General features: G+C 41.8%; 1 protein-coding gene across 11 annotated transcripts in view; it reads left to right on the plus strand.

Annotated features, from left to right (window-relative positions):
- The window catches only part of ANO5 (anoctamin 5), a 323,731-nt gene that overhangs the window by 281,474 nt on the left and 15,656 nt on the right, over positions 1-26,601 (plus strand). For all 11 annotated transcript variants that reach the window (XM_085643617.1, XM_085643615.1, XM_085643607.1 and 8 more), the window contains 3 exons: positions 9,674-9,804; positions 15,055-15,260; positions 16,246-16,427. In XM_085643617.1, coding sequence (XP_085499743.1) covers positions 9,674-9,804; positions 15,055-15,260; positions 16,246-16,427 — 519 coding nt within the window. The remainder of the gene's footprint in view (positions 1-9,673; positions 9,805-15,054; positions 15,261-16,245; positions 16,428-26,601) is intronic.

The raw sequence follows: 26,601 nt of genomic DNA on the forward strand, positions 1-26,601 counted from the left end.
AATCATTTATTCCACAAAATGATTATTCTGTTTGAGAGGGAAGGAGACCATTCAAACACAAGTCCACTACAGGAATTTTGCAGCCTCCTTTTCCAAAAATGCCATACTTTATATTTTATTGCTGATAGATTAGACAACCAAGTATGACATTTTTGTTTAAGGCGGCTGCAAGAATCCTTACTCTATGTACAGAGAGGTATGCCAGAATTTGTGGATTTCTTTCAAAGTCACTGCACGCTACAGTGAAATTTCCATTTCCACATTGTTTTCTTTTTTATTTCATCATGAGATGTCATTAAAACCCAAAGTTTTGTACAGGTGAGCATGCGAACAAATTAACTGGGAGAACCCCTTCAAAAGCTGAGACCTGAAAATATTTAAATGCAACCATTTCCATCTGTGCTTCAGGGGATCGCCATCGTATTTGTCAGCATTTGTCTGTGTTCTGATCATTTGGCAATAAAAGTTGAAATCTGCCAAACATAATGGAGATCCCCCATACACAGATTCAAATGATTAATATTCATTTTTAATTTGCCCGGTTTGTTTTCGTTTCTCGTCTGCTGGATTTCTCCACTTAGACCTTAAAGATATCTGTTTTGAAATGTGTGCCACAGTCTGCCCACTGGGCAGGTTTGATTGATGTGTGCATGGCCGCCGAGGCACCCACCTTAGATGGAACAGTGGTGTAGTAAATTCAAAGACTCAAAGTTATTCCAAGAAGATTTATTACAGAGACAGCACAGGACCTGCCTTAAGTCAAGGCAGTCAACTCCCAAGTGCCCCACATTCTAGATGCTGAACAATGCTGGTAAATAATATATGTAGAAAATAACTAGGCTCTTAAAGAGACACAATGTTAAGTAATACAAACACATGTAACACACCTACCCCTGACAAATACAGAACAAACACACACGACTACAGTGCAGCATACACACAACATATAACCCTCAACAAAAATAGCGCTAAACTAAAGGAAGGTTTAAACCTCAGTTCCATCCTAAGAACCGCTTCCTCAAAAGCATTTTGCTCCCCCATGAGATGGTACAGGAGGCAACGTCCTAACAACTTAATAGCCTCTAATCCTAAACAATGGAGAAGAATGCTTTGTTTCTTCCGACCACATTTTTTCCTCATCTATAGCCTTCATATAAGTGAGAAACCTTCTTTCCACCTTGCCCAAGGTAAAGGTGGATCGCCTTTACACTGTAAACTTGGCAGGTGGTTCAAACTGCATTTTCTCCAATAAGAATGTCAAAAATGAAGAGCAATTAATAGAAAACCAGGCGTATAACAACTCCGTGAAAATCAGCTGCAACAATATTTGACAGAGAGAAAGAAAGAGACAAAGGAAGAAAAATTCAAGAAGATTATATGTAAAGAAGATCTGTACGAAAATGTACTTAAGTCAATGAATGCTGTATGCATCAGTGGCAAAGCATGACCAACATTGCACGAAAGTTAAATAGCGGTGCGCGTCAGCGAAAAAACGCTGTGAAGGATTTCCTAATGTGCCCACAATGGTATATGGCTGTGCGCATCAGCTTAAAATGTAATGGAGCTCAAACACTCCAGTGTCGGCTTCAGTGACCTAGATGCGCGTCTTTGTAAGCCATGCAAATCGACGTCCGGAGTACAAGCCATGCACAGTGGTGCACGATAGACTCCTAGATGCGCATCTTTGCAAGCTGGGCTGTTTGGCATCAGGAGCACAAGCTGTGCACAACTGTGTACAAGACACTAGTGCGTAGCTTTTCAAGACGCTAACTGACACTCTCAAGATGGCAGTGTGATGTGAACGTGTTGAATGTGTAGAGCATAGCGTAAAGTGAAAGCAACGTAAAGACGTAGTGCTCTTAGTCTGCCAAAGAAGATTCCAAAGTGACAAGAGGAAAGACCTGCTATTGAAGTCGACGAGAAACAGTTTCACAGTGACAAGATAATAACAGGTAATGCACACGTCAAGCTCCACACAATCTGAAGTAACACAAATATATGTAACGAGTGGCTCATTACCCAAATTTTGTGATTTCTCACAAGTAGTGGCATAACAAGAATTGAGCAATTATATAGCATTTTTTCTTCAACAGTCTGTGTAGCATATAGTGAGTCCTGGAAATATTGCAATCCCTTTGCCAAATATGGACTTATTTCAGCAAATGACAAGCAGAAGTGAAAAACTGTTTTTATGCAGAATGGAAAACCGGCCTCTTCAGGACAGCTTTAGAGTATTAAATCATTGATGCATCTTTAATATATGTGTGCACTTTCAACACAAATGAATATAGAATGTCAGTACATTAGATTCATTTAACATGTGGCATACAGTTAAATCTTTAGTGTGTGTGTGTGTCGGTGTGTGTGTGTGTGTAAAGATAGGTCTCATAACTACATTTAAATGAAATATATGAAACAGTGTAAATATTACATAAATCATTGTTTCTAAAGTAATCCCCTTCTTGATAAGTGAGGATGGTTTACTTATCAATTCTCCAAAGAATATATCATTTAATACGGTTAAGGCATACAGTGTATATGCTAACTCTAATTCTACAGTGAATGCTTTTTAGTAATGATAAGTGCATTACTACATTAGTCGTTGGATCACACAACAAACGTGCTAAGTCCACGTTTGTTATGTATTTGTGACATGTAAGGGTGCAGCTAAAATTACGCTGTGCTAGCTGAAATTTTATATGAACATAGGAAGTCAGCAGAAGATATTTTAGCTATTTATCCTTTTCTCATCCTGATCATGAATGGATGACCACATTTGTAGATGTTGGTTGCTTTACTATCAGTCAAGTTAGTAATGTAGCATTCTATTAATTCCATCTGTCACAACTTTAAGCAATACAGTATAGTAAAGTCCCTCTTTGTCCACTGTAACAATTTCTCTGGAAGTAACTTAACATGTAAGTTCCTTGTTTCTGTATTATAGTCTTCAGACAAATCAATTGTATAGATGCTGATCCCTCTCCCCTTTCACTGCAGATCCCATGTCAACCATATCATTGCAAATGTATCTACATATAAACTAGCCACATACCTACCTTATTTTAAATCCTGGAGAGAAAAATAAAATTAACAATATAGGGGATGTAAACTTGAAAAATGTAAATGAACACTGAACTAGTGGCAATATAGACATAATGTGAATTGATGGGGTCATGACTCAATGAATTAAATCATAAAATAAGCTGCCGCCATAAGTGCTAAAGGCAAATGCTGGATGGAAAGTACGTATTTGTAGCATGTGTTGGCTGCAGAAGAAAATGCTATGCATATTACTGCCATCTAATGTTGGGCCCGGTCTCTGCAAGTTATTTTTCCTGAAGAAAGCCTCATGAGCCCCCCCCGAATGCAGAAAGACTGTCACCCACGCACTCATAACCAGCAGACTGGACTACGGTAACGCCCTCTACACCGGAATCAACAAAACCCTGCTACACAAGCTCCAAACCATCCAGAACACCGCAGCCAGACTCGTCCTCGGATCCCCACGACACGAGCCCATGACCCAGCACCTACGAGACCTCCACTGGCTCCGCATCAAGAAGAGTAACCTTCAAGCTACTCGCCCATGCCTACAAATCCCTCCACAACATCCGACCCAAATACCTCAACGAAAGTGTCTCCCTCCACTTACCCAAAAGGAACCTCCACTCTGCCAACTTTGCCCTGGCAGAGACCCCACACATCCATAGAACCAGAGTAGGCGGAAGAGCCTTCTCCTACATCGCAGCAAAGACCTGGAACGAGCTCTCAGTCAACATCCGACACTACTCCCCCCCCCCCCCCCTTCCCCCCTCCCAATCTGCAGACCTTCAGGAAGAGCCTCAAGACCTGGCTCTTCGACTGATCCGGAACTGCACCGCTCCTGCCCCCCAGCGCCTTGAGCCCCTTACGGGTGAGTAGCGCACTCCATAAACCCCTGATTGATTGATTAGTATCGTGCATCGTCTCTCCTCCCCCTCGAGGTATTGTGCATGTTCAATGGTTCCTCTGTTAGAAAGATTTTTCTGCCATCGGGCTTGGGCGGACTGTGTCATAGCATTCGATGTCCATGCGGTCTACGGTACACCGAAAACAACACCGGAGATCCAGTGAATGACACCAATTGTCCTAGATGCCAGGGAGCTTCTTTCGGGTGATCAACACGCTAATCGAGAATGCCCATATCTAGGTGATGGAGATGAAGAAGGACCTCTTCTGACGATGCCCTTGGTGCAGGGGCAAATATGCACATTCCAAGTGTGTAATTTGTACTTATCCCCAAAGCACAAAGAAGATGAGTGCACAGCCTGCCCATTATTCAAAAATAAAAAGGCACTTTGTACCTGTATGAATCGCCGCATGGCGCACACCATGGAGCTAGCGGGCGAGGCGGAGTTCTCATGAGAGCAAGACCAGTGCTCCGGGTGGTCATCGCCATTCCCACACTCTTGTGTGTGGGCTGAAGACCAAGACAATGCCTCGTACCATGAGCATTGCTGACCCACGTGCAAAACAAAAAATATCTTTCACTCACCACTACCACCCGCGTCACGCTATGGTGCACCACAGACCTCGGGCCCAGGTCAACAGCGTGAGCAGGCCTCGGAGCCGAGAGGGTACGAGAACGTTCTAGATCCTGATCAGATGACCGTGCCACAGTACGGTTCCACCGTTGTACTGAAACACAAGTCAGCACCGACTAAGACATCTGCACCCAAGCATAAATCAGCACTTACAGACACATCGGCACCGAGGGATGCCAAGCAGGATGTGACCCGCGAAAGACGTCTGATCCGAGGAAATGCTCAGGCTCGAGCATCTCGGTATTGAAGCAGCCCTCGGCTCTGAGGAATGAAAAACAGCTGCGCACTCTTCTGGCTAGAAGAAAAGCCATACATCTGGGCTACCAAAGCAGCACAAAGTTTCTGAGGATACTCCATCTCAGAAGAAACAAGTGACTCCCACACATTATCCAACTGCGGAACAAGGAATTGTATTTAAGGGACTGCCACAATTTATGCAGGAAAACGCAAAGAGACTGCCAAGAGATAGGCACAGGCGCAAACCCTGCCACTGCCTCCACCAAAAAGGGTGGAATAAGAGCACCAGGCAACAAGCCCAATGACTTTCACCCCCCCTAGTCACCACAAATGCACTTTCTCTTTCCACAAGAAAAGGAAATGGGGGGGGATCCACGACAGATTCTCAGGGAGGTGACTATGATGTGGTCATGCACGACTAGACATGGGGCTGCCAGTGCCAACAAGAGTGTCACCTCCAGATGACACATCCTCATAGCAGTGTCATAAAGAGGGTGGTAGAGTACCACAGACTCCCAAACGGACTTCCTGGTAGTACACTTTAATACACAGAGCGCACTGTCCAATATTTGTTCATTAAAGGATCAGTACTCAATGTATCCAGAGATCTTTAAGGACCTAGTCAAATCTTGGGTCCTGACACCCTTTATGTAGAAAAATACAGGCGGTCACCAACTGACCCAATTTACGTATGTGGGCACTCCCCAGCAGACTCCCTCATGGTCATCGCTGCCAGGAAAAGAGTTGCTGCACAGGGCACTGAAAAAGCACCTCCTCCAAATAAAGTAAGTAAAATAATTGATGCTGGTGGCAAATGGGTGCCAGCAGACCATGTCAATCACCATAGGATTATATGTATAAAGAAACTCCCACTCAACCTGCTTCTATTCATCAATGGCTAAAATTAGCTCTATGGGCTATCCCCTGCTATAGATATCAATGGATATCTTTGTTTATCTTCAATCCTTATTTAAACTTTATCTAAAAAAAAAAACATTTTTTTGGGCATATTTTTTTTTATATTAAAAAGACATAACTTTTGTGTTTATATGTAAAATGCATTTCATAAATGATTCATCATATTATAGATCTCTTATTTATACAATCAACAACGCATACTTGTGCATATCCCCATGTTGTGATACAGACCAACATCACTTGTGATACAGGCCAACATCACATCACACCTCACATCCCATCGCATCCTGTCAAACCAAACACACATTCACACATCAAATGCATTACTATCCAGCTTTGGTTGGCATGCAAAGAAACTGATGGCGAGAACCCTTCAATAGTATCCATGGTTATGCTGCCCGCTGAAGGTCCAAAAGGCCGATGTTGGTTTCAGTGGATAAGGGTTACTTGAATCCACCTTCTTCAGGACCGCTTATTTTCATTAAGTTATACAGCGGAGGTTAGATGGGGAGTCAAAAAGCAAAGGGATTGGAATCACTCATGGCACCCTTATTATTTTATTTTAATAAAGTTAGTAGTGACTACTGCTCCATTAAAGAGATGAAAGGGAAGGAAAGAATTTGTAACATGGAGAAAATAATTTTTTAAGAACTGAATAGACATCCTCCACCATTTATCCCAGTGAAAAGATAAGTAAAAAAAGGAAATATTCCCAAAACTAAGGTTCAGAAGTTTGAGAGCACGTGCTGGTACGTTTGTATCTTATACCCCTCCTTCTCATGTGCAAGTTTTTTCACTTCTATCACCTCATGTCACAACAGTCACCAATTAATCACTCATTCTTTTATTGTATGACTTTCTGTTTTCAACAAAAAGAAATATACAAAAGAAAAATATACATGCTCATCTAAAAAGCTGTGGTGTGTGTTTGTTTTAAAGAATGAATGTCTATCGTTTAAATCACTGTATACCTCTTGTATAGCTAAAGGAATTAGGTGCTACCTGACGGAGCTGTTTTGTAGACTATAACAAAGGAAGAAGTAAAGTCATTACTGCAAAAGATGACCATCGAACTAGTCAAACACAAACATCACAACAAGAGTCTACTCCGTTTATTTTCTTATACCGAAGGACAGCCTATTCTGAACCTATGCCCACTCAATAAATATATACTATTCGAACAGCTCCATATGGTCAGATTGCAAGATGTGAGACCACTAGTACAAAAAGGTGATTTCATAACTGCATTATACTTTAAGGACTCATATTTCCACCTTCCAATCCACCCTACCCATCGCAAATACCTACTGTGTTTGGTAAGAGGATGTCATTATCAATTCAAGGTCCTACCTTTTGTGGTAACAATAGCCCCAAGGGTGTTTACAAAATGCTTAGCGGTAGTAGCTGCAAAATTTTGAAGAGAAAACATACTTCATTCCCTATCTAGGCGATTGTCTGATCAAGAGTCCAGCTAAAGTAGATGTCTAACAGACACTGAAGGCACAATTGACCTAATACACCAGTTTGGCTTCACAATCAATGCCACAAAATCCCATCTCTAACCGCTCCAGGTTCAGTCATGCCTGTGAGCAATACACAATTCAGTCTCGGAACTCTTACTCAAATGCACAAATGGTTCTCAATCTCCAGAGCCAATTGGATCTCTTTTTAGCTACATTGTCACCTACCAGTTACAATAGTGATGAGCCTTCTAGGGATGTTGGCATCATGCATAGCAATAGTGCCTCATGTAATTCTACACATGAGACTTCTTCAAGAGTGCTTAACTTCGCCATGGTCACAAGTGGAGTGGCAATATGGAGAATCTAGGTCATCCTGTACTACAATAGTGGAGCACTTCAGACATACTGAAGGGAAGAGCCTTCAAGGACCTTATCCCGCAAGTAACAATCACAACCGAGGCATCACTCATTGGGTGGGGTGCTCATATGAAGGGCATTGTGGTTCAGGGACACTGGACCACACAACAATTGACATTGCACATCAACCTGTTGAAGCTCTTAGCCATCTATATGGCTCTCAAAGTGTTTCCACAAAACATAACCTCAAAAAATGTCCTTCTTTGAACAGACAATATGACTGCAATATATTACATTCAGTACCTGGGAGGAACCCATTCCATCCACCTGTACGAGCTGGCACAGACTAATTGTAAATAGGTAAACAGTCACAAAATATTCCTCCAGGCACAATATATATCAGGGCAGATTGCAGACCTTCTGAGCTGCACACACCAAGTTCACGAGTAGAAAATAAACATTCTGTTACTACAACGTTACTTCCACCAGTGGGGGCCCCCACATTAGACCTGTTCACCACTGCCAAAAATTCTAAATGCCAAAGCTTCGCATTCAGACACCCACACCCGCAATCCAAGGGGAACACACTATGGATAAACTGGTAAGTGATATTTGCTTACGCTTCTCTTCCTCTCCCACTCACTCCATACGTTGTCAGGAAACTCAAACAGACTTCATTACTTCAAAGTCATAGCTCCTACAGTGCTCCGCAACCATGATACATCAACTCTATTCAATGTATCTCTAGTACCTCCATTTAGCAGCCATTGCAACAGATCTACCAAACTCGAAGCATCAATCCCATTTAGCATTCCTGTCCTCAAAGCCTTCATGGAAGAATTAAAAGAATCATTCCACCTTGCACACCTCCTCTACCAGCATGCAACTTAAACATTGTACTAACTAGACTGATGGAGCCACCAATTGAGCCACTACTTAACTGTCAAATTCAATTTTTAGCATGGAAAGTGGCTTTCCTTTGAGCAATAACATCCCTATGAAGGGTTAGAGAAATACATAGTGAAGAACCACATTTCCAAGTGTTCCCAGATAAAGGGCATTTATGCACAAACACAAATTCCTACCAAAAGTGATATCCCCATTCTATTTAAATCAGGCTCTAGAGTTACCAGCTTTCATTCCAAAACCAGAAACTGTGGTAGAACGTGCTTTTATACATATGTGCAAAACTGTACTATTTGAAATGCAAAAAACCCGTCAGAAAAACATGGCAATTGTTTGCTTTTTCTCAAATCCACGGAAAGGGAATGATATTTCTATATCAGAATAGCACGATGGATTGTCAAATTCATCCTGATTTTTTTTTTATGCCAAAGCAAAACGAACACTACCAAACACGCCAATGGCTCATTCAACACGGAAAAAAGGTGCAACAATAGCTTTTCTAGGGAATATCTCTCTCCATGACATTTGCAAAGCAGCAACATGGGTGAACCCATTCACTTTTGTGTGGATATTCAAGCTAGACAACCGTCTCTAATTGGACAAAGAGTCCTACAAACATTATTTCAAACAAACGCACCATCTCATGCCTAAAGCCACCATGTAAGGGGTACTATACAGTCTATGCATGGCATGTGTATCTGCAGCCAACACATGCTGCAAATGGAGTATGTTACTTACCCTGTTAGCATCTATTCGTAGAGTGTAGTGTTGCAGATTCACATGGACCCTCCCACTTCCCAGGCAGGTATGTTCAACAGCAAACGCTAACTTGGCTGACTATATCCTCACTCTGTATATAACTACAGAGAAAAGAAATTAGTTAACAAAGGAACCTTTTAACATGCACAATACCCCGAGGGGTAGGAGAGACGATGCCGATCATAAAACTTCCTTGAGGAAAAACAACATTCAGGGTCCAAGCCCAACACTAGATGGCAGGAGCATGCATAGTATGTGAATCTACAGCAATACACACTACAAATAGATGCTTACAGGTTGAGTAACATACTCCTTACTGTATTTGGCTGTCTTCTAAAATCCTAAGCCTATGATGAGTGAATGGTAATGACTGGAAGAACATGATCATTTAAAAAATGTAAAGACCATCATAAAGCCATTATTTCTGATGACTTCTTTTCTCTTTTGCAGTTGGATTTGGAACTGGTGGGGGCGAAGGAAAGCGAGAGGTCACCCTGAGAACTTATATAGTCGATGGGAACAAGACCATGACTTGCAGACATTTGGGAATTTGGGCCTTTTCTATGAATACTTGGAGATGGGTATGGTAACAGTACAGTAGCCTCAAAGTTAAACATTTAAAGTATTTTTTAAAATGTGATTAATTGTAACAATAATTAAACTAACAATTCCATTGCCTTAACTGTCTGTAAATTGTGCCCTAAGAATTAGGACCCTTGTACGCGAGTTAATCCTTTCTGTGAAGAAAATTCCATTTCAATTACTGAAAGTTTACAACCTGTTGCCCCACTCTTCAGTATTTACAAGAGACTTTTTAGTGCATTTCTGAAGTTCTACCATGCTTTCTGCCCTTTCCTCATTAATAATTCTCAAGACGGTAGTCTTTCTTTCATAGCAATGTAAATATAAGTGTCATGATTGTATTACACAAAACTATTCTCCAAACCCATACCTTAGCTAAATTCCCTTGGCAAAATACAAGGCAATATAGTGAAGAAGTACACACTCGCTTTTATCTTCTGTGCATGTTGTACCGTTTTTCGGTACCAAGTAATTTGGTGAGTTAGAAAAGTCTGCAAAAATCATTTATTCTGTGGTAACTCTGCTTCTGTCTCTAACTTTGGCTAGGGGACTCCCTTACTCTGGTAATTCGTCAGATGCAATGTATATCCCTATGTTTGTTGAGAACGAAGACACTAATTTATGTTTCTTGTGATATCTACCAAAGAACCTACAACTGGAAGAATTTGGTAAAAAGCTTGATACACAGTCAGCTCTGGCATGACTTCTTTTTTCAGTTTAATTCCTCGTATATAGAGTTTGTATGTATTTATTAAATATTTTTCATTGTTCGAAAAGCCAATTACTGCAAGCACCTAAATAATATTTGAGAATTTATCCCACTAAAACCTAGCAGAGTATGTCATAGGATGGCCAATATAAATCCTCACTTTTCATCCATTTCCTGGATGAGCATTTACATGTGTATAGTCTTCATGTAGTGTAATAATGAGGAGTGGTTGATGGAGAAATCACTGTTTAAACAAAGGTGAAGAAACAAACCAATCACTGTGCAAGCACTTCATACAGCTGCCTCTTGCCGTGTGTCACTGGTTGGAAAACCACATTTTCTGCTGGTTCACACTTCACCCACAAGAATGCGAGCAAGACTTAAGGGTCAAGAAGTACTTCAAGAACTTAAATCATTCCTCATTGGGTACTTCTCAAAGTGGTACACTCTTGCTGCTTCAATTGGCCAACAATATATCTCTTTAAGGTTCCCCAAAATCAAGTTGGCTCCCCAAATATCTGACTAAGCTGTTCTGGCTCCATTACCTCCAAATATTTCCGTAAACGAACACCTAGCTTTTCTTCCACTATGCTGGGGAAGGGATATTTGTGCCCCTCCCCCCCCCCCCCCATTTTTGTCATGCACGCTAGAGGTTCAGTAGTGAACTGGAACCTAAAGGCTCATAACTATTATTTATGGTAAGGAACCAAGTAGAGTTCATGTCCCCCAAATACTTGTTTTCCAAGATTCCATATCTAGCTAAAACCTTGGGCAACAAAATGAATGCAGCACTTCTTGCTTCTTTCATCTTAAGATTTTGAAGAAAGACATTTGTTACGTCAATGCGGAAAGTACTATTGTACTTAGTAACTCCCTTTTGTATGGGTTTTTCTAAATGCTTTCTTTAATAGCATCAATTTCTCTGAAATGTTGCTGCCAGAGTCGTATATAATTCTTCCCAATTCTCCCACACTTTCCCATTATTTTCACCAACCCCTGCTGACAAGATGCTTACTTTGATTCTTCCTACACTGATTGGTTCAGACCTCAACATCCTGAAAAACAAGCTAGTCATACAGTCTCACTTGTTTTGAACATATCGAAGAAAAACACGTAAATGCAGGTGAGCATTAGGACCGCGAGTATACACCATTATTGAAAGGCAACAAAGAATTGCTGTCTCTAGGTAAAAACGCCAAATAACCAGCTCAAGTAGTGCACACATCATTTACGTACAGCTAAAACCCAATAGCTGGTCTACAAACAAACGTTGAATGCTCTGTTTCATCTTGCTTGACATAGATCCTAGAAGGCGTAGGTTGACGTTTTTCAGCCTTATGATTGGTGGCCTCTTCAGGGCTAAGTGGAAGAATAATCACCCCAACTCAAAGCAAAAATACTCCCGTCATTCAAAGCAAGTATATAGTGGAAAATTATTTTTTATATATGAAAAGAGATTTAGAAGGAGGTGGGCTGATGTGTGCAGATAAGTGAACCGTGCACCCATTACACCAAGGCACCATCATGCAGAACTATAAACGAGGGGACAGGAAAAGGGTGTGAAATACCAAAAGCAAACTCCAAACAACCATTGCAGCTGTGTAAATAAATTCATTCACCTGTACTGGAGCACAGTAAAGAAAGAATCAATGCGCACGTTTGAACTTGGTGAGTGCTGTGCGCCAAATGAAATAATCAAATAAGAAGCATCAGGATTCTATCTATAGTGGGTACTTGAACTATGGCTTACCCCTGAGGTCATGCAACCAAGGAGGCGGAAAGGCTCTCCTAATAAAACAGGGTCAGGAAGCCGCCCTGTGCACAAAAATCAAATGGAGGCTTATACACCTGGTGCAGCGGCACAATGAAACAACATGAAAATAAAAGACTAGGCTGCGACTTACGCCGCCACTCTTGAGGAGCTGTGAAATCTTCGGTTTGCCATCAGTATCGTCCTTTCTTTGAAGTTAACAGCTCCTGTGAGGCAATATTAGGGAACGTATCGCAAAGGGCAGGCCCTCTAAAGAAACTGCCTGGGGCAGCTGGCCAGGCTCTCGTGTGGGGGGGGGGGGGGGACATCCGCGGGAGGGTGAGCGGACATCTTTCAGGCAGCTTAAAAAAATAAAATAATAATAATTACCTTGCCGCCACCGTGTCCCGCATCTTCTCTCCTGCTCGCCTGTGTCCGACTCCTGGTCGCAACAGGAAGCAGGCAGCCAGGCACCCACACCTAAGCCTATCACAACGCTCCAATGGAGCGTTGTGATGGGTCTGAGCGCCGTCCTCTGCGCTCAGCCAGGGGCTGTGGTGGTGGGCATGGTCTCTATGAAGGCTGTAATGCAACCTGCATGGAGAACAGGGAAGTGTGCATTACTGTTTACGCCGGCCCAAGAGGGCCGACAAAACAGTTATTGCGCACAGGAGTGTCTACCACTCCTCCCCTGCAGCTCGGCCCGCCCCCTCTCGCAGTGCCGTAGCAGAAGGTGAAATAAAATGATAACATTCCGTTATTATCATTTTTTTTTTTCCTTTCTTTGCTGCCCTGGCAGTGGGGCAACCATCCCTCCGCCTTAGCGGAGGAGCCGCCACTGGAAACTGCCTGGATGGAACTGTACTGAGAAGACTCAGAAAATTAGCTAGCCTTTGGGTGAAAACACACAACAAGCACAAGTGCCGCTTTCTAAAACGTACCTTTTACATCTAGCGACAAGTGTCAGAAGTGGTCAGTTATAGGTTTGGGTCATGGATGCGATTCACAAACCGGCTTATGGCAGAGCTCATTATGCCGTTATCAGATCCTAGCTCGCTGCCGGTTAAAAGATCTAAAAAGGGCCCTGCCACCTGCTTGGTTGCACAACCCAAGTGGTATGTGAATGAGATGTGCCATGGCCTTTCCTGATTGTAGCGCAGCAATGCCCCTCATGATTGTATTTCCAATTGAATATATAGGATCCCTTATAAAATGATGATTTCTGTCCCAACGAGGCCACAAATAATAGGTTTGCCTCTCTTTGAAATTTAATATATTTATCCTGCTAGAGCTCCCTCCCCCCTTTTTTTCCTCTTTTCTGCAGTTGGGCACAGCCAAAAGAACCGGTTACGCCCAATGCGTGTGATCACTGCTTACCATTGAGAAGGTTAATCCAGAAGGGGTGGAGCTAATTTCCTAACAGCAGTCCTTCTGCTGTATCTGACATCCAAAGATGAAGGCGACTTGGAACATCGCCTAGAAGCAAGAAAGAGTTCTGACAAACACATCTCCAAAGCAAGAAATCCTCATCTAAAAGTTAATGCTAAATCAAGTTTAATGTCCTAGCTGTAGCTCCCCGGCTTTCTGAAGATTTTAAATACGTCTCGACTTGTACAGTTGCTTTCTGTCCCAGTTTGCAGAAAGAGAGTTTTCCTAAACCCCGAATCGGTATCTAACAGACCATGCCTTCAAGGTGTCTCCCCTCGGTGTGCACAGGCCGTTTATGGACATCTTTATGGCTTATCAGTAATTGTCCTCTTCCAGTTGCACCCTTCAGTTTTTTTTCTGCTTCAGGGATGTTTCCTCCTTTGGAGTGAAAGGAATAAAACTATTCAGAAAGAAAAATTACTCAACATAGCACTTAAAAGTCTTTTGCTTGTTAATTTCAAATCAAACTATTCTAAATTCCCATAGCTTCAACTAAGTTAAAATGTTTTACCAGTTGGTGATTGTTAAATATCCGATGATTAACTATGCAGGGAATAGATAATGGCAAATTTGACGGGTTTATTCACCGCCTTTTTCATGTATTCTTATAAAATGTATCCTCTACACATGGTGCACTGTTTCACACTATGTGAACGGGAGATCTTAAAGGGAGGGGGGGCTTAAAATCAGAAATTACTACACTGCTGGAATAGCATACATGTATATTATGAGTGTTAGATTATCATAAACATAAGTATTATTATGAGATGGTTCTCGTCACTTGCAGTAAATTGTCAACACCAGCTCTTGTGACACTGTCACTAGGTGGCGCTGATGCCCACAATAACAGTAAATTCTATTCTTAGTTCAATAAACATAACAAACGACTATTACCTGCTGCCCAAGTCGTTCTTGTAGCAATGTTTTTGTTTTTTTTAGCTTTGGGTGGAGTGTAATGGTTAGCAATTGTGTTATTACTATCATTGGCAGCATGGCAGGGGCAATGTATGGTGCAAGCTGCAGTGGCCTCCAGAAGAGAGCCCTGGCACTTATTGCTTTACAAATCAAGCACGGATTCAGAGTTCTAAAAAAACAAACGCCTGGGTTTTTAAGAAGGTTAAACGAGTAACCGGCTTGCAGTGGTCAATAAGAAATACGAGATACTTAAAGTTGCTTTGGACTCGCTGGTGAGAATTCCTTTTTCACGAGTTTTCAAAAAACAGCAAGTAGGAGCTGCATAGGAATTGAGTACTGTATTGAACGTAATTGGGTATACTATTTTAAAAGTTATTTTGCACACTGGTGCAAGCTCTAAATTATAGGAATCCTTTATAAACCTACATTTTTTTTTTGTTTTTACAGTTATCCAGTTTGGGTTTATCACCCTGTTTGTGGCCTCATTCCCTCTGGCTCCTCTCCTTGCCTTGATGAACAATATATTGGAGATCAGAGTAGATTCCTGGAAACTCACTACACAGTTCAGAAGGCCCGTTGCCGCCAAAGCTCACAGCATAGGAGTCTGGCACGAAATACTGAATGCAATGGCCATTCTGTCCGTGGTAACAAATGTATGTATCCTTTCCGTTTCTTTCCTCTTTTGTTAATACTGACTTCGGGTGTATATGTTGTCTAAGCTTTAATTTGTAATGAGTAGGTTTATCAAAATACAGCCCTATTTCAGTAAACCTATGTCTGTGTTCAGTCTGTCGAACCTGTTGCCATACCCTATAAAGTCAGGTTTTATTCTTTTCTCTGGTTTTAATCAGAATGTGAATGAGAACATAAGATGCACTGACTCTCCAAACCTCTACATAAAGAGAAGCAAAGGCAAAATGACTTGTAAATAAGGTTTAACAATGACTAAGGTTGTAATGTTAACTGGATACCAGTTCATAGGTTGCTGGTGTTCAGATGTTGGAGTGAATCAAGTAATTTTGAAGTATGAATGATACATTTTAGTAATGATAGAAAGTATGTAATACAAGTGGCTAGATGTATTCTTAATTATGTAGAATTGGAGTAGTATGCTCTTTTGTGTAATTTGTTACTACTTTGGGTTATCATTATTTAAAAAAATCTTTAATCCCTGGCTGTATTCTTTACTGCGCTACCTTTGTATAAATAGAGGTATGTGATACTTGTAAATCCATGAAATTACAAAAAGGTTTATATTGTTTGTAACCAATCTGCTTAATAGGAGACAAACTAAAAATCCATCTCAACTGAAAATCCCGTCACCAGGAAGTAAACATTATGTAGTTTGTGCAGTTCAAACAATGCTAGAGTAGCTCATTACTAATTGATAAGTCTTTTTTCCCATTCTTAGTATTTAAGAAAGTCTTTTGGCATGGCTATTTTACCCACCTTCATTGGCAACCTGTAACTTGTATTTGTAGCGTGACCTGTGATTTTAATGTTACTAGCAAACTAGAGGAAGTAAACCGCTAAGTTACTATTTTGTTTCAACAATTCTGCTCCCACTTAACCAACAAAATATGTACAAGTCTTTGGAATAGAGGAATGACTATAAGGTTTTAACTGTCTTTGTTCCAGGCATTTATTGTGGCCTTCACGTCGGATATGATTCCTCGTTTAGTCTATTATTACGCATATTCTACAAATGAAGACTCGCCAATGGCTGGCTATATCAACAGCAGTCTCTCTGTCTTCAATGTCTCAGATTTCCTTCCCATTAACCGGCCACTTGAGAATCCTATGAATTATACTATCTGCAGGTAGGTTATATTGATTATAATTTCTCTTTCATACAATATTTGGTTTTTACTATACATGACTAAACCAGAAATTATCAGACCATCTGAAATCCTTGCAGGTGAAATGGCCTTGCTCATGTGGGTATCCTTTGTGGCACATGGTATTTGAATCCAGACTGAATTATTACTTAAATTGTTTTAATCAGCAGACCTACAGTTTATCAAACGTTTACATTGCATTACCAACATCTCCACTCCTTCTTTTGTGCTCTTTCCTTATGTTTGTGAACAGCATTTGTAGTAGTATAATCAACGTGCATATTACACTTTATCTTGTTTTTATTACTAGTTCATATATCATTTGAATGAACCATAGTCATCATTACATTACATTATATAACAGTTGTAAATAAATGTATGTAAAATTTAAAAAACTGAAAAGCAAGATGATTAAAGGTTATTAATAGAGGAAAAATAAATCCGATATACCTGCTGATAAATGTTGACCCTGAACAGAGTAGCTGGTTCTTCAAATTGGATAGTAACTTAGTACATCCAAGGCCTATTTGCAAAAGGTGCAATAGGGCTAAAATGAGATTACTTGAAATCTTATTCGGGGGTATACACATTTAATAACAACGTGGTATACCATCTTTGTCTTAATTCCAAACATGACAGCCGTGTTTATCACCAAATGATGTACCTTGAAGTGCTATCTCTAAAAACTGGAAAAATTCAATTCTAAATTACGTGTCTCTAAATAATGTGGAAGAAAGCTACCATTCCCAATCACCACAAAGATTTTAACATTAGTGCTTATTATATTGTCTTTTCAGAAGATAAGCTCCTAAGTCAATGCATACACTGCATACTCTGATCCTTTGTTGTATCAAAATGGTAGCTAAAACAAAGGAACCAAATATTAGATACCTATGTTGCACTGGTGATTTCTTGATTTCAATATTAACATGGAATATGAGATTGTCATTTTATTTAGGCTTAATAAATATACAAAAAGTATGCTGTTCCTAAGTTTGTATCTTGGGGGAAAACCATTGGTGTCTTTCCCAAGATAAGGGTGGTCAGCTGAATGTGAATGTTTAGGGGCAAGAGCCCTCACCCACACAAATGGGTGGCATGTTTCATGATCGGACAGCTCCTCGTTGGGCCGTCGGTGTGATGCCCAACAGACCCCTCAAGGACTCTGTTTGCCAAATATCTTTTAGTATGATAAAATCAATCGTACAGGATTTGTAATGCACGGCTAATCATCCGTGAGGGTCTCCATACACTGTGAACCCTGCAGGGAGGTGGGGGGTTCAGTTAAACAGCCAGTTCTTGAGTCTTTTCCTGAATTCCAGCAGAGAGGATGAGGTTTGTAGGTGAAGAGGGAGGTCATTCTAGGACTTTGCTGCAAGGTAGGAGGAGTGACCTCCACTGTTGCTTCAGCAGATGCAAGGTATGAGCGAGGGATAGTGAGGCAGAGCGTAGGTGTCTGGAGGATTGGTGAAAGTTCATGCGGTGGTTGATATAAGCTGGTCCGAGGTTGTGCAGGCCTTTGGCTTGGCGTTTGATGTTTTTGTAGATGTTTGCAGTCTTTTCGTGGAAGAAGTTCGCCAAGGTGTCAGAGTTCCTGGGATGGGGTGATGACGCTTCCAGTGGCTGAGAGGTTGGAGAACTCTCTGATATTGTAAAGTTCTTATCTGTAGTTGGAGCAGGCTTCTCTGAAGTCTGTGAGGGTGGTCCTTTTCGTCTTTTTCAGAAGTTGGTGGTAATGGTTAAGGGATAATTTGAAAGCAGCCTGGTCCGTGAGTTCTCTGATGGTGCACCATCTCCTTTCAAGACGCTTGCACGTGCGTTTGGTGTTCTTAGCTCTGTGGTGTACCAGCTGGCTTGATTGGATCGTTTCTTGAATTTGGTGGGCTTGACTGGTGAGATTGTCAGCGCAGTTGGGGATCCAGGAGGTGAGGTACTTGACTGCTTGTTCTAGGTTGGTGAGGATTCAAGGTGGAAGATGGAGAGGGTGTCAGTCCTCTGGGTTTCTGAACCTTTCTTATTGCTGTAGTGAAAGGTGCTGGGTTGCTTGATGGTGGAGCTGGGGGGAGGGGGTCCCATGATGGTGAAGTGGACGATGGTGTGGTCTGTCCAAGTGAGCTCAGATACATGGCTGTACTTTACTGTCACTGGCTGTGAAGGTGTCAAGTGTGTGTTCTGCAATGGGTGTGGGGTCAGTGACAATTTGAGTGAGGTCCATGTTGTTCCTGCTTTCCAGAAATGTTGCAGTGCTGGTGTCATTGAGGTCGTTGAGGTGAAAGTTGAGGTCTCCAAGGAAAATGTTGTGCTTGGAGTTGATAGCATGTGGGGTGGTGAATTCATGAATGGCATTGCAGAGCTGGGGTGAGGTCCTGTGGGTCTGTAGGCAAGAGTGCCTCTGATGGAGGTGTTGCCGTCGGTTTGGAGCTGAAAGTTGAGCTGTTCCATGACCGGGGTGGCGTTATCTGGCGTAGTGTTTTGCAAAGAAATGTTTTCCTTGTGAATGATGGCAATCCCACCTCTGTGTTTGTTGATGTGGTCTCGATGTGTGATCTTGTAGCCACCTGGTGTTGTTGCGGCAATGTCCGATGCAGTAGCGGGGTTCTGCCAGTTCTCAGTGAGGAAGATGACATTGGGGTGAGCGAGGTGATGGTATCTCAGATCTCTGTGGCGTTCCTACAGAGTGATTGCACATTGAGCAGGAGGCAATGGAGTTGATTTGGTGTGTTTGTGGTCATGTGGCATGCAGCAGAATTGGTGTTGCAGGGGAAGAGGCAGTGCCGGCAGGTGAATGGTGCTGTCATGGAATGACCTATGTAAGAAGATCCCTTGGCCTCAAAATACGAAAAAACTTATAATAGACATTGGCGTTGACCCTTATGGGATAATCCTCTAACTGCTTCATCAAGTTACAAGAGCATTATTGGCTGTGGGTTAGTCAAACTGCTTGTTTACAACTCTTCCTTAATGGGGACATTTCTTGATTTTTAAACTATTAACCTTCTGGAACCCTATTGGGATGCCATTACTGTTCCCCTTAATAGGAAACTATACTTCCAGTTCAAGGTATGCACCCTCCCTGTGAAAACATTCACAAAGAAGTGGGCTCCAAATGGTGATCTCTTATGCCCAACCTGTAAGACAGCCATAGAATAATTTAGCCATGTTTTTTTTTGCCTCTCCGGGCTATGCTGTTCCCCATCAGAAATTGATTAAACTAGTCTGTAGACTTATGTGGACCAATATTAGCAGCTTTGCACTCAGAAACCTTAGCTTAGATCCAAACCTCACATATGCATTTGCTGTTACAAAGTTTCTAGGATGGATATGGATCATTAGAGCTAGGCCAATTGACACCCCTTGGGACTGTCTGTGCCCTAGTTGGGTCACACTATACCAGATGTTTATATGATTCTTTACTGCCTATAAACTAACACGTTTTATAGGCTACTATTTACCTTGCTGCACTGCTAAGAGCATTGTCCTTATTATTCCTAAAAGTAGATTTTTCAAAATACTGTATGTCAGCATCACTGTGGAGCAATGGAGGTTTTTTCGTTTTAAAGCATTGTGTTTTAATTTCATCTCCACAGAGGGTTTCTAATTTCTGCATGCATTTAAACTCTCTTTACCTTTCAGGGGCTGCAAATTGAATGTTTTTATTGCGTAAGAATTTTTATCTTTGTAGGTTGTAGCTCCGTTATACAATTGTGACCTTTTTGTGCTATTCATGAATTTTGTATGTTTGTATTCTATGTGCTTTTATGGCTAATTGTCGAATAAAGCTTATCGAATGAAATGAGGCGAGGTGTGGCAGCAGTTGTTTTTGTGGAGAAGTGGGTCCAAGGTTCTGAGCTCGGTGGCGGTGTATCTTCAAGAGGGCAGATGGCTAGAGTTCCTGGCACTAGACATTGTCCAAACGCCGACGGGGGCAGATGGGCTTGCCTTTGTGTGCCTTGGATGCGCCCTCGTAAAGACCTCCACTAAGTGGGTTGGGAGGAGGGAGGCGCTGCGACGGTGGGCGTGGTGTTGGGAGGTGGCAGTAATGGACAACAAGGATACAGTGTTACAGTGAATACCAACTTTGGGTAACAGAGGAGTCCAGATATTAAAAATAAAAATACAGTTTTAAGTAAATGAAATTAGCTAATACAGTGGCCGTATTAGGCTCAGCAGTGAAAAACAGGAAAACAAACCTAGCAATAATACGGAAGGCTGCGAGAGAGCGAACGTCGAAAGCCTGCTCACTGGAGCCATGCTGCTGCATTCATTAAGTAGTTTGGGAGGAGAAAGGGTTGCTGCAGCTGTGGACATGGCGGTGGGAATAGGCAACAAGGATAGATGGTACAGTATATACCAACTTTGGCTAACAGAGGATGTAGAGAACTGGGCTTTTGTTGCGGTTACGCCCACACTTTTTGCCCTCTTTTTAGCTACTAAATGGTGATTTTTGACTCTGACAGGGTACTTAGGCCTGCTAACCAGACCTATGTGCCAGTGCTCCTTCCCTAAAACAAGGTGTTGTCTAATTGTGCTACAATTGGCAAATTACCTTAGCACCCCTGTAAGTCCCTAGTAAATGGTACTCCAGGTACCTAAGGCAGGGGTACTAAAGAGAGTCCCTAAGGACTACAGCATATCTTATGCCTCCCTAAGGGACCCACATATAAATTCCACACAGACTGGCATTGCTCGCTACGTGACATGGTACAAACCATGAGTCAAAACTTGACATGGCACACTCATGTGGGTCCTGCAATAGTCGCTGCATCTAATATATATATCACCCCTACAGCAGGCCTTTGAGCCCCAAGGCAGGGTGCATTATATTTTCTGTGAGGACATATTTGCATGAGCAGATGTGCCCTTGTAATGTATAGTTCCATTACTTGATATTGCAAGTGATTAGAGAAACCATTTTAAAAGCATGTGCTGGACACTGGTGAAACTGAGTTTCCCAGCTACGTGATGGCTTCACTAAAAATAGGAATGTTTGGTATCAAACTTTTTGTATTATTAAACCCACACTGATGCCATTGTTGGGTTTATTAATAAATGCACCTAGAGGGCACCTTAGAGGTTCTCCCTGTAAACCTACGAGCCACTGGTGTGATGACTGTTACCAGATCTTCAGATTCCTAAGGATCAAGAGAAGGAGTGAACAAAGAAGAGTCCTGTCACGAGAACCGAAAAGCAAAGACTGACTTCATGCCAACCCTGCCAGTCTTAACTGCTGCCCCCAACAATCGTAGAAGAAGCAGGCTCGTCCTGCCACTGCAGTCTTCAAGATAACTGAAGGGCTTTGGAGTAGAGGAGCTCCTCCCCTGAAGCAGCAGGCACCAAAGACACAAAGTGCTGTCCACTAAGTTTCTACTGCCTGGCCAGTCCATCGCAGCAACTCCTCAGGAATTGGACCCTGTGCCTGTGCCCCAGAAGGTCAGATCTGTTCTCCCACCAAGTGAGAGGACACAAAGACCAACTAGAGTTACACAGGACCAATATCTGAGGTACTGGACCCCTTGCAGCAGCAAGGACTGGCTGTGTCCAGTCCGGACACAAACGCCGAGGAAGACCAACCTGCACGTCGCGGGTCTTCAGGGAGATGAGACCGACCTCATGAGTAGACCAGCTGTCCTGTTTGCCCCTCAGAAGCAGAAACCAAGACAGAGTGAGTCTGTGACAGCCGTACCTGATACCTCAAAGCACCTATGCACTCTCGCTCCGAAGTCCAAGGGGGGTGAAAGAGCCAACGGTGTGAATGGGACACCCAACGCCATGCCACACCTCTGTACCCAGATGCCCCAGAGCCTCCCGAGTAGACCTATTGGTGTGGCCTTGGACTTGTCCCTTACTCACCTTAAGTCATGAAGAATCTTCCCGCAAGTCGCTGCTAAGCACCCAAATGCGTAAGTACCCAAATTGGGGAGAGAAGTTGGCCTAACGGCTAGGGCGCTCAACCTCGGACCTGGGGGAACTGGGTTCGAGTCTCGGTAACGACGCTAAAACATCCTGTGATTCTGGGCAAATCACTTAATCTCCCTGTGTCTAACGTAACTGTTGCTATGTAAAGCGCTCCGATACCTGATTGGATTCGGGTCAAGTTCGCGCTATATAAAGCTCTGCAAAAAAAAAAAAAGAAAATGCATTACATGTTTATCCTCCATAGGATAACATTGCTAGTCCAGAAAATGCAATGCACTATTTCTGAAAAATGTACAAATTCATAACTCAAAAAGTACTTGCCCTATTCAGATGATCTTGGTATCTAAATGTATGTAAAAGTATGTGTTATTTTTATAAATTAGTGTTGGATTTCTTTAGTGAGTGCATGTCTCATTACTGCCTGTGTGTGTGTGTGTGTGTGTGTGTGTGTGTGTGTGTGTGTGTGTGTGTGTGTCTGTGTGTAATAAATGCTTAGCACTACCCTCTTATATGCCTAACTTCTCATACATGCTACCACAAAAGAGTACATTTGGAGTGTCATTTGTGCCTCTTAATTCCTTTGGACAAAGAGGCACAAATGACAATGCACAATGTACCTCATTTTGGTGCACTATATAAAGAGCTAGCTTCCTATAGAGGAGTACAGATATTAAAAATAAAAGGACAGTTTTAAGTAAATGAAATTGGCTTAAACAGTGACGGTACTAGGCTCAGCATGAATAACAGAAAAAAAAATCAAGTGAAAATACAGAAGTCTGCGGGAGACCTCTTATCAAGTATTATCATAGTAAATGTAGTATGAGAGCACTCAACTTGGATGTAAAGTATTGTGATAATGGCAAGGACTCCCTGTATATGGTGCAACCAGGAATGACAAACTGAACAAAACAAGCACATAACAAGTAAAAAAAAGTCGTCCCGGACAACTGTGTCAAAAATCATGAAGGGCAGCGAGCAAGTTATCTGTTATATCTTACCTTATCAGACTAATATACATGCCCCTTGGGTATTGTAGAGATAACAGCGCTTAGTGTGGTCTCTGTAAACCAGTAAATAAACATAGTCAACAGCAGAGTCTCATTGACTAGAATTTGAAGAGCATACTCACGGTGTCAAGCGTGGTCATTTCTGGGAAGGATAGATCACGGCTTAAACGGCACCATCCGCACCTGCCATCCTCATGGGTGGGGTGCATGGAAACTTGAGCTCATTCATGTAGATGTGCTGTACGGAGATTAACAAGGGGGAAGAGAAGCCACTGTGTTGGACATGCCTGTTTCCACTAAAAACCGATCAAGAGAAGATCACAGATAGTGATAGTCTGACAAAAGTTGTTTGATTTTAAAAACAAACTTGTTTCCACAAAAAGAAATCTTGATTTATCACAGGAAGAATATTGTGATTAAAAAAAAAAAGGGCAAGAGGCTCCAAAATACCCTGCTATTTCTAATGGAGTCGTGTCGAGGGCGGTACTATGGGGCTGGCAAGGAAATGTCATTGGACTGGCCCAGTGCCAGAAAGGGGCTAGATGAAGGGATGTATTAAGAAAAGTCATAAATGTGTAAAAGTAGGTTACAGGGCCAAACCAGCAAGGTGTACTGAGGTCAAATGTGTCACATCACAAGCAGGACATCCTGGGGTGATGGATATTGATAAATGCATGATAGCAAAATATACCAGAGTGATTGATTGATGTTGATGCAGTACACTCCACGGGATGTCCTCATTAAGGCCTGTGATTTAGGTCTGCAGACAGAACAGCCTGTGTTGTTCTCTGGAAAGTAAAGTGTTTTTAGTTGCACAATACCAAGTGTCCAGAACTACCTAGTCAATTTCATCTGGAGTGTGCTTCACGTCTAAGAAATGAGCACTCATTTTAGTGTTTATCCTTCTACATCTTATGCCACTTCTGTGTTCATTTATCCAGACTTTTTGAGGTAATGCCTATATACTTGAGTCCACGTTTGCACGTGATCATATAAATGCAGTTATTTGCATTACAGTTCGTATTACTGTTCAACATTCAGGTATGTGTATTGTCCAACATTTTCACTTTGGTGGATTTTATCATATGGCAATTGGCCCATAACCGGAGGTAAATCCCATAGGTTATGCTGTTCCTTCAATAGTGCAGATTTTGGTCTAGTATTCACCAATGTGTCTTGCCAATTTACTGGTCTGTTTAAAAGCGAACCTGGGGCTATCGATCTCAAGAGAGACAGTTTGTAGAGTGCCCCAACATCTGTGGATGATATTTTTTTTATTCTATTAGAGCTGGAGGTGTAGCTAGTCACTCATGTGAGTGTGTTGTCAGGTTACTTAGAATTAGTCTCAAGGAGGGCTTCACAATGGTTATTCCTGACCATTTTCTGAGCCATGTTACTATGTTGAGGGTAGTTCCTTTGTCTCACGTTGTCGGTCAAAGACATAGCTTGTTTGCCATAGTCTGTGATTTTGCTACGGTTATGGCGGTTCCTCAATAATTGGCCAAACAGGAGGTTATTCCGGAGGACCATAGGGAGGTACTGTCATATCACAGGAGGCTATTGCAATCAGTGTTCTTTTATGTTCTAAGCCGGTCCTAGTCAACAGTGATGGTCAAATCCAAAAAAGGGAGCACCTTAGTCAATACTGTTTTTGTAAAGCGAAGGTAAGGATTAAGAGAATTAATCCATTCGTTGAAGGTCTTGCAAGTAGTCTAGTTGCCCTTCCATAGTATAAGGATATCATCTATATAGCATCACCAGAGGAGGATGTTGTTTGAATGTGGGCTTTTGCTACCGTGAATAAAGTCTTTCTCAAAATGGGACAGATGGAGCCAGGCCAGACTGGGAGTGAAGGTGCTTTCCATGAAAGTACCTTGAGTTTGAAGGTACAGGCTATCCTCAAACTGGAAGAAGTTCTCTTTGAGGGCAATGGTAGCACATTCAATGATTAAATGCACCAGTGTGGGGGAAGACCTGGACTCCGATCGCATAGTTTGCTTGATGACCTCAAGGTCACATCCTAGAGTAGTGTATACTGTCTCCACTTCTAGGGTGACCAATAAGTCTATGTTACTAACATCAATGACCTCCTTGATCAGATTCAGAACGTCCTTGGTTTCTTTAATGTAGGATGGATTTTTTCCACTAAAGGTTGGAGGAAGTGAACGTAGAATTTAAAAAGTGGATCTAAAAGGGAGCTAATTCCTAACACTGTGGGTCTCCAAGTTGGTGGAAGGATGCCCTTTTGTATCTTGGAAAGTACATTGAAGTATGGTATCTTGAGCTGAACGCTGATCAGAAAGTCCGCTTTTTATTTTAATTCCCCAAGCCTAGTGTCTCAGCCTAATCTACTATGGAGTGGATTTTGGCAGTTATTTTGTCTGTATGATCATGTTTGATAGGTTTGTAGTATCTGTGATTAGAAAGTTGTGGAAGCTACTAATTTCTGTAATATGATGCGGAGAGGATGACAATGGCTTGCCCTTTATCAGCTGGTTTAATAGTGGTGGATGGGTCATCTGCAAGAGATTTCACAGCTGCTAACTTATCTATAGACATGTTATTGAAAGTTTTTTTTAGTCCTGGAGTTCTTGATGCCTTTTTAGACAGATTTTTGATTAAGTGTGAACTTGGATGGATTTCGCAACCCGGAGTACCCTTGCCTTTCTTGGAAGAAAGCACATAACTGTCTTTCCAAAGAAATTATGTAGCTCACAATTGAGCCTAGAGTGATCTTCTCTTGGGGTAGGTATTGAACCCATGCCGTTTTGGAATACTTTACTTATTAGCTGTGAGTGACCTCTGAGAAAAGTTAATGATCATCTTTGTTTTGGATCTATTGCTCCTTGTCAGCATAATTAAAGAATAAAAAGTGTGACCACTTAAGTTTCGACTTGATTTCTGCTCTGAAGTGTACATTAGTTACACAGTATTTTGGTACCCACTGCATTTAGCCCGGGAGTATGTTGCTATATTCTGTGTTCAGTTACTATGTTTTAATACAATGTAACAAGTTGCTAATCTTACAACTTAATTCAATTAACAAATTGATAACATTAAGGACCTTAGGATAAAATTGCCTATGTTTAATGAATGATTACAGGAGATATTTAATTTTGTGTGTCATAAACTACATGGTAGACAGGTGTGTGCTTTTTATATTTGTAGAAATGTGTACCTCACTATCAAATCTTTTGCTAACCATAGTACCTTGAAACTGTCTCTGCAGCATC

The sequence above is a fragment of the Triturus cristatus genome, chromosome 3_1 (genome assembly GCF_964204655.1).
Source record: "Triturus cristatus chromosome 3_1, aTriCri1.1, whole genome shotgun sequence".
Taxonomy (NCBI): Eukaryota; Metazoa; Chordata; class Amphibia; order Caudata; family Salamandridae; genus Triturus; species Triturus cristatus.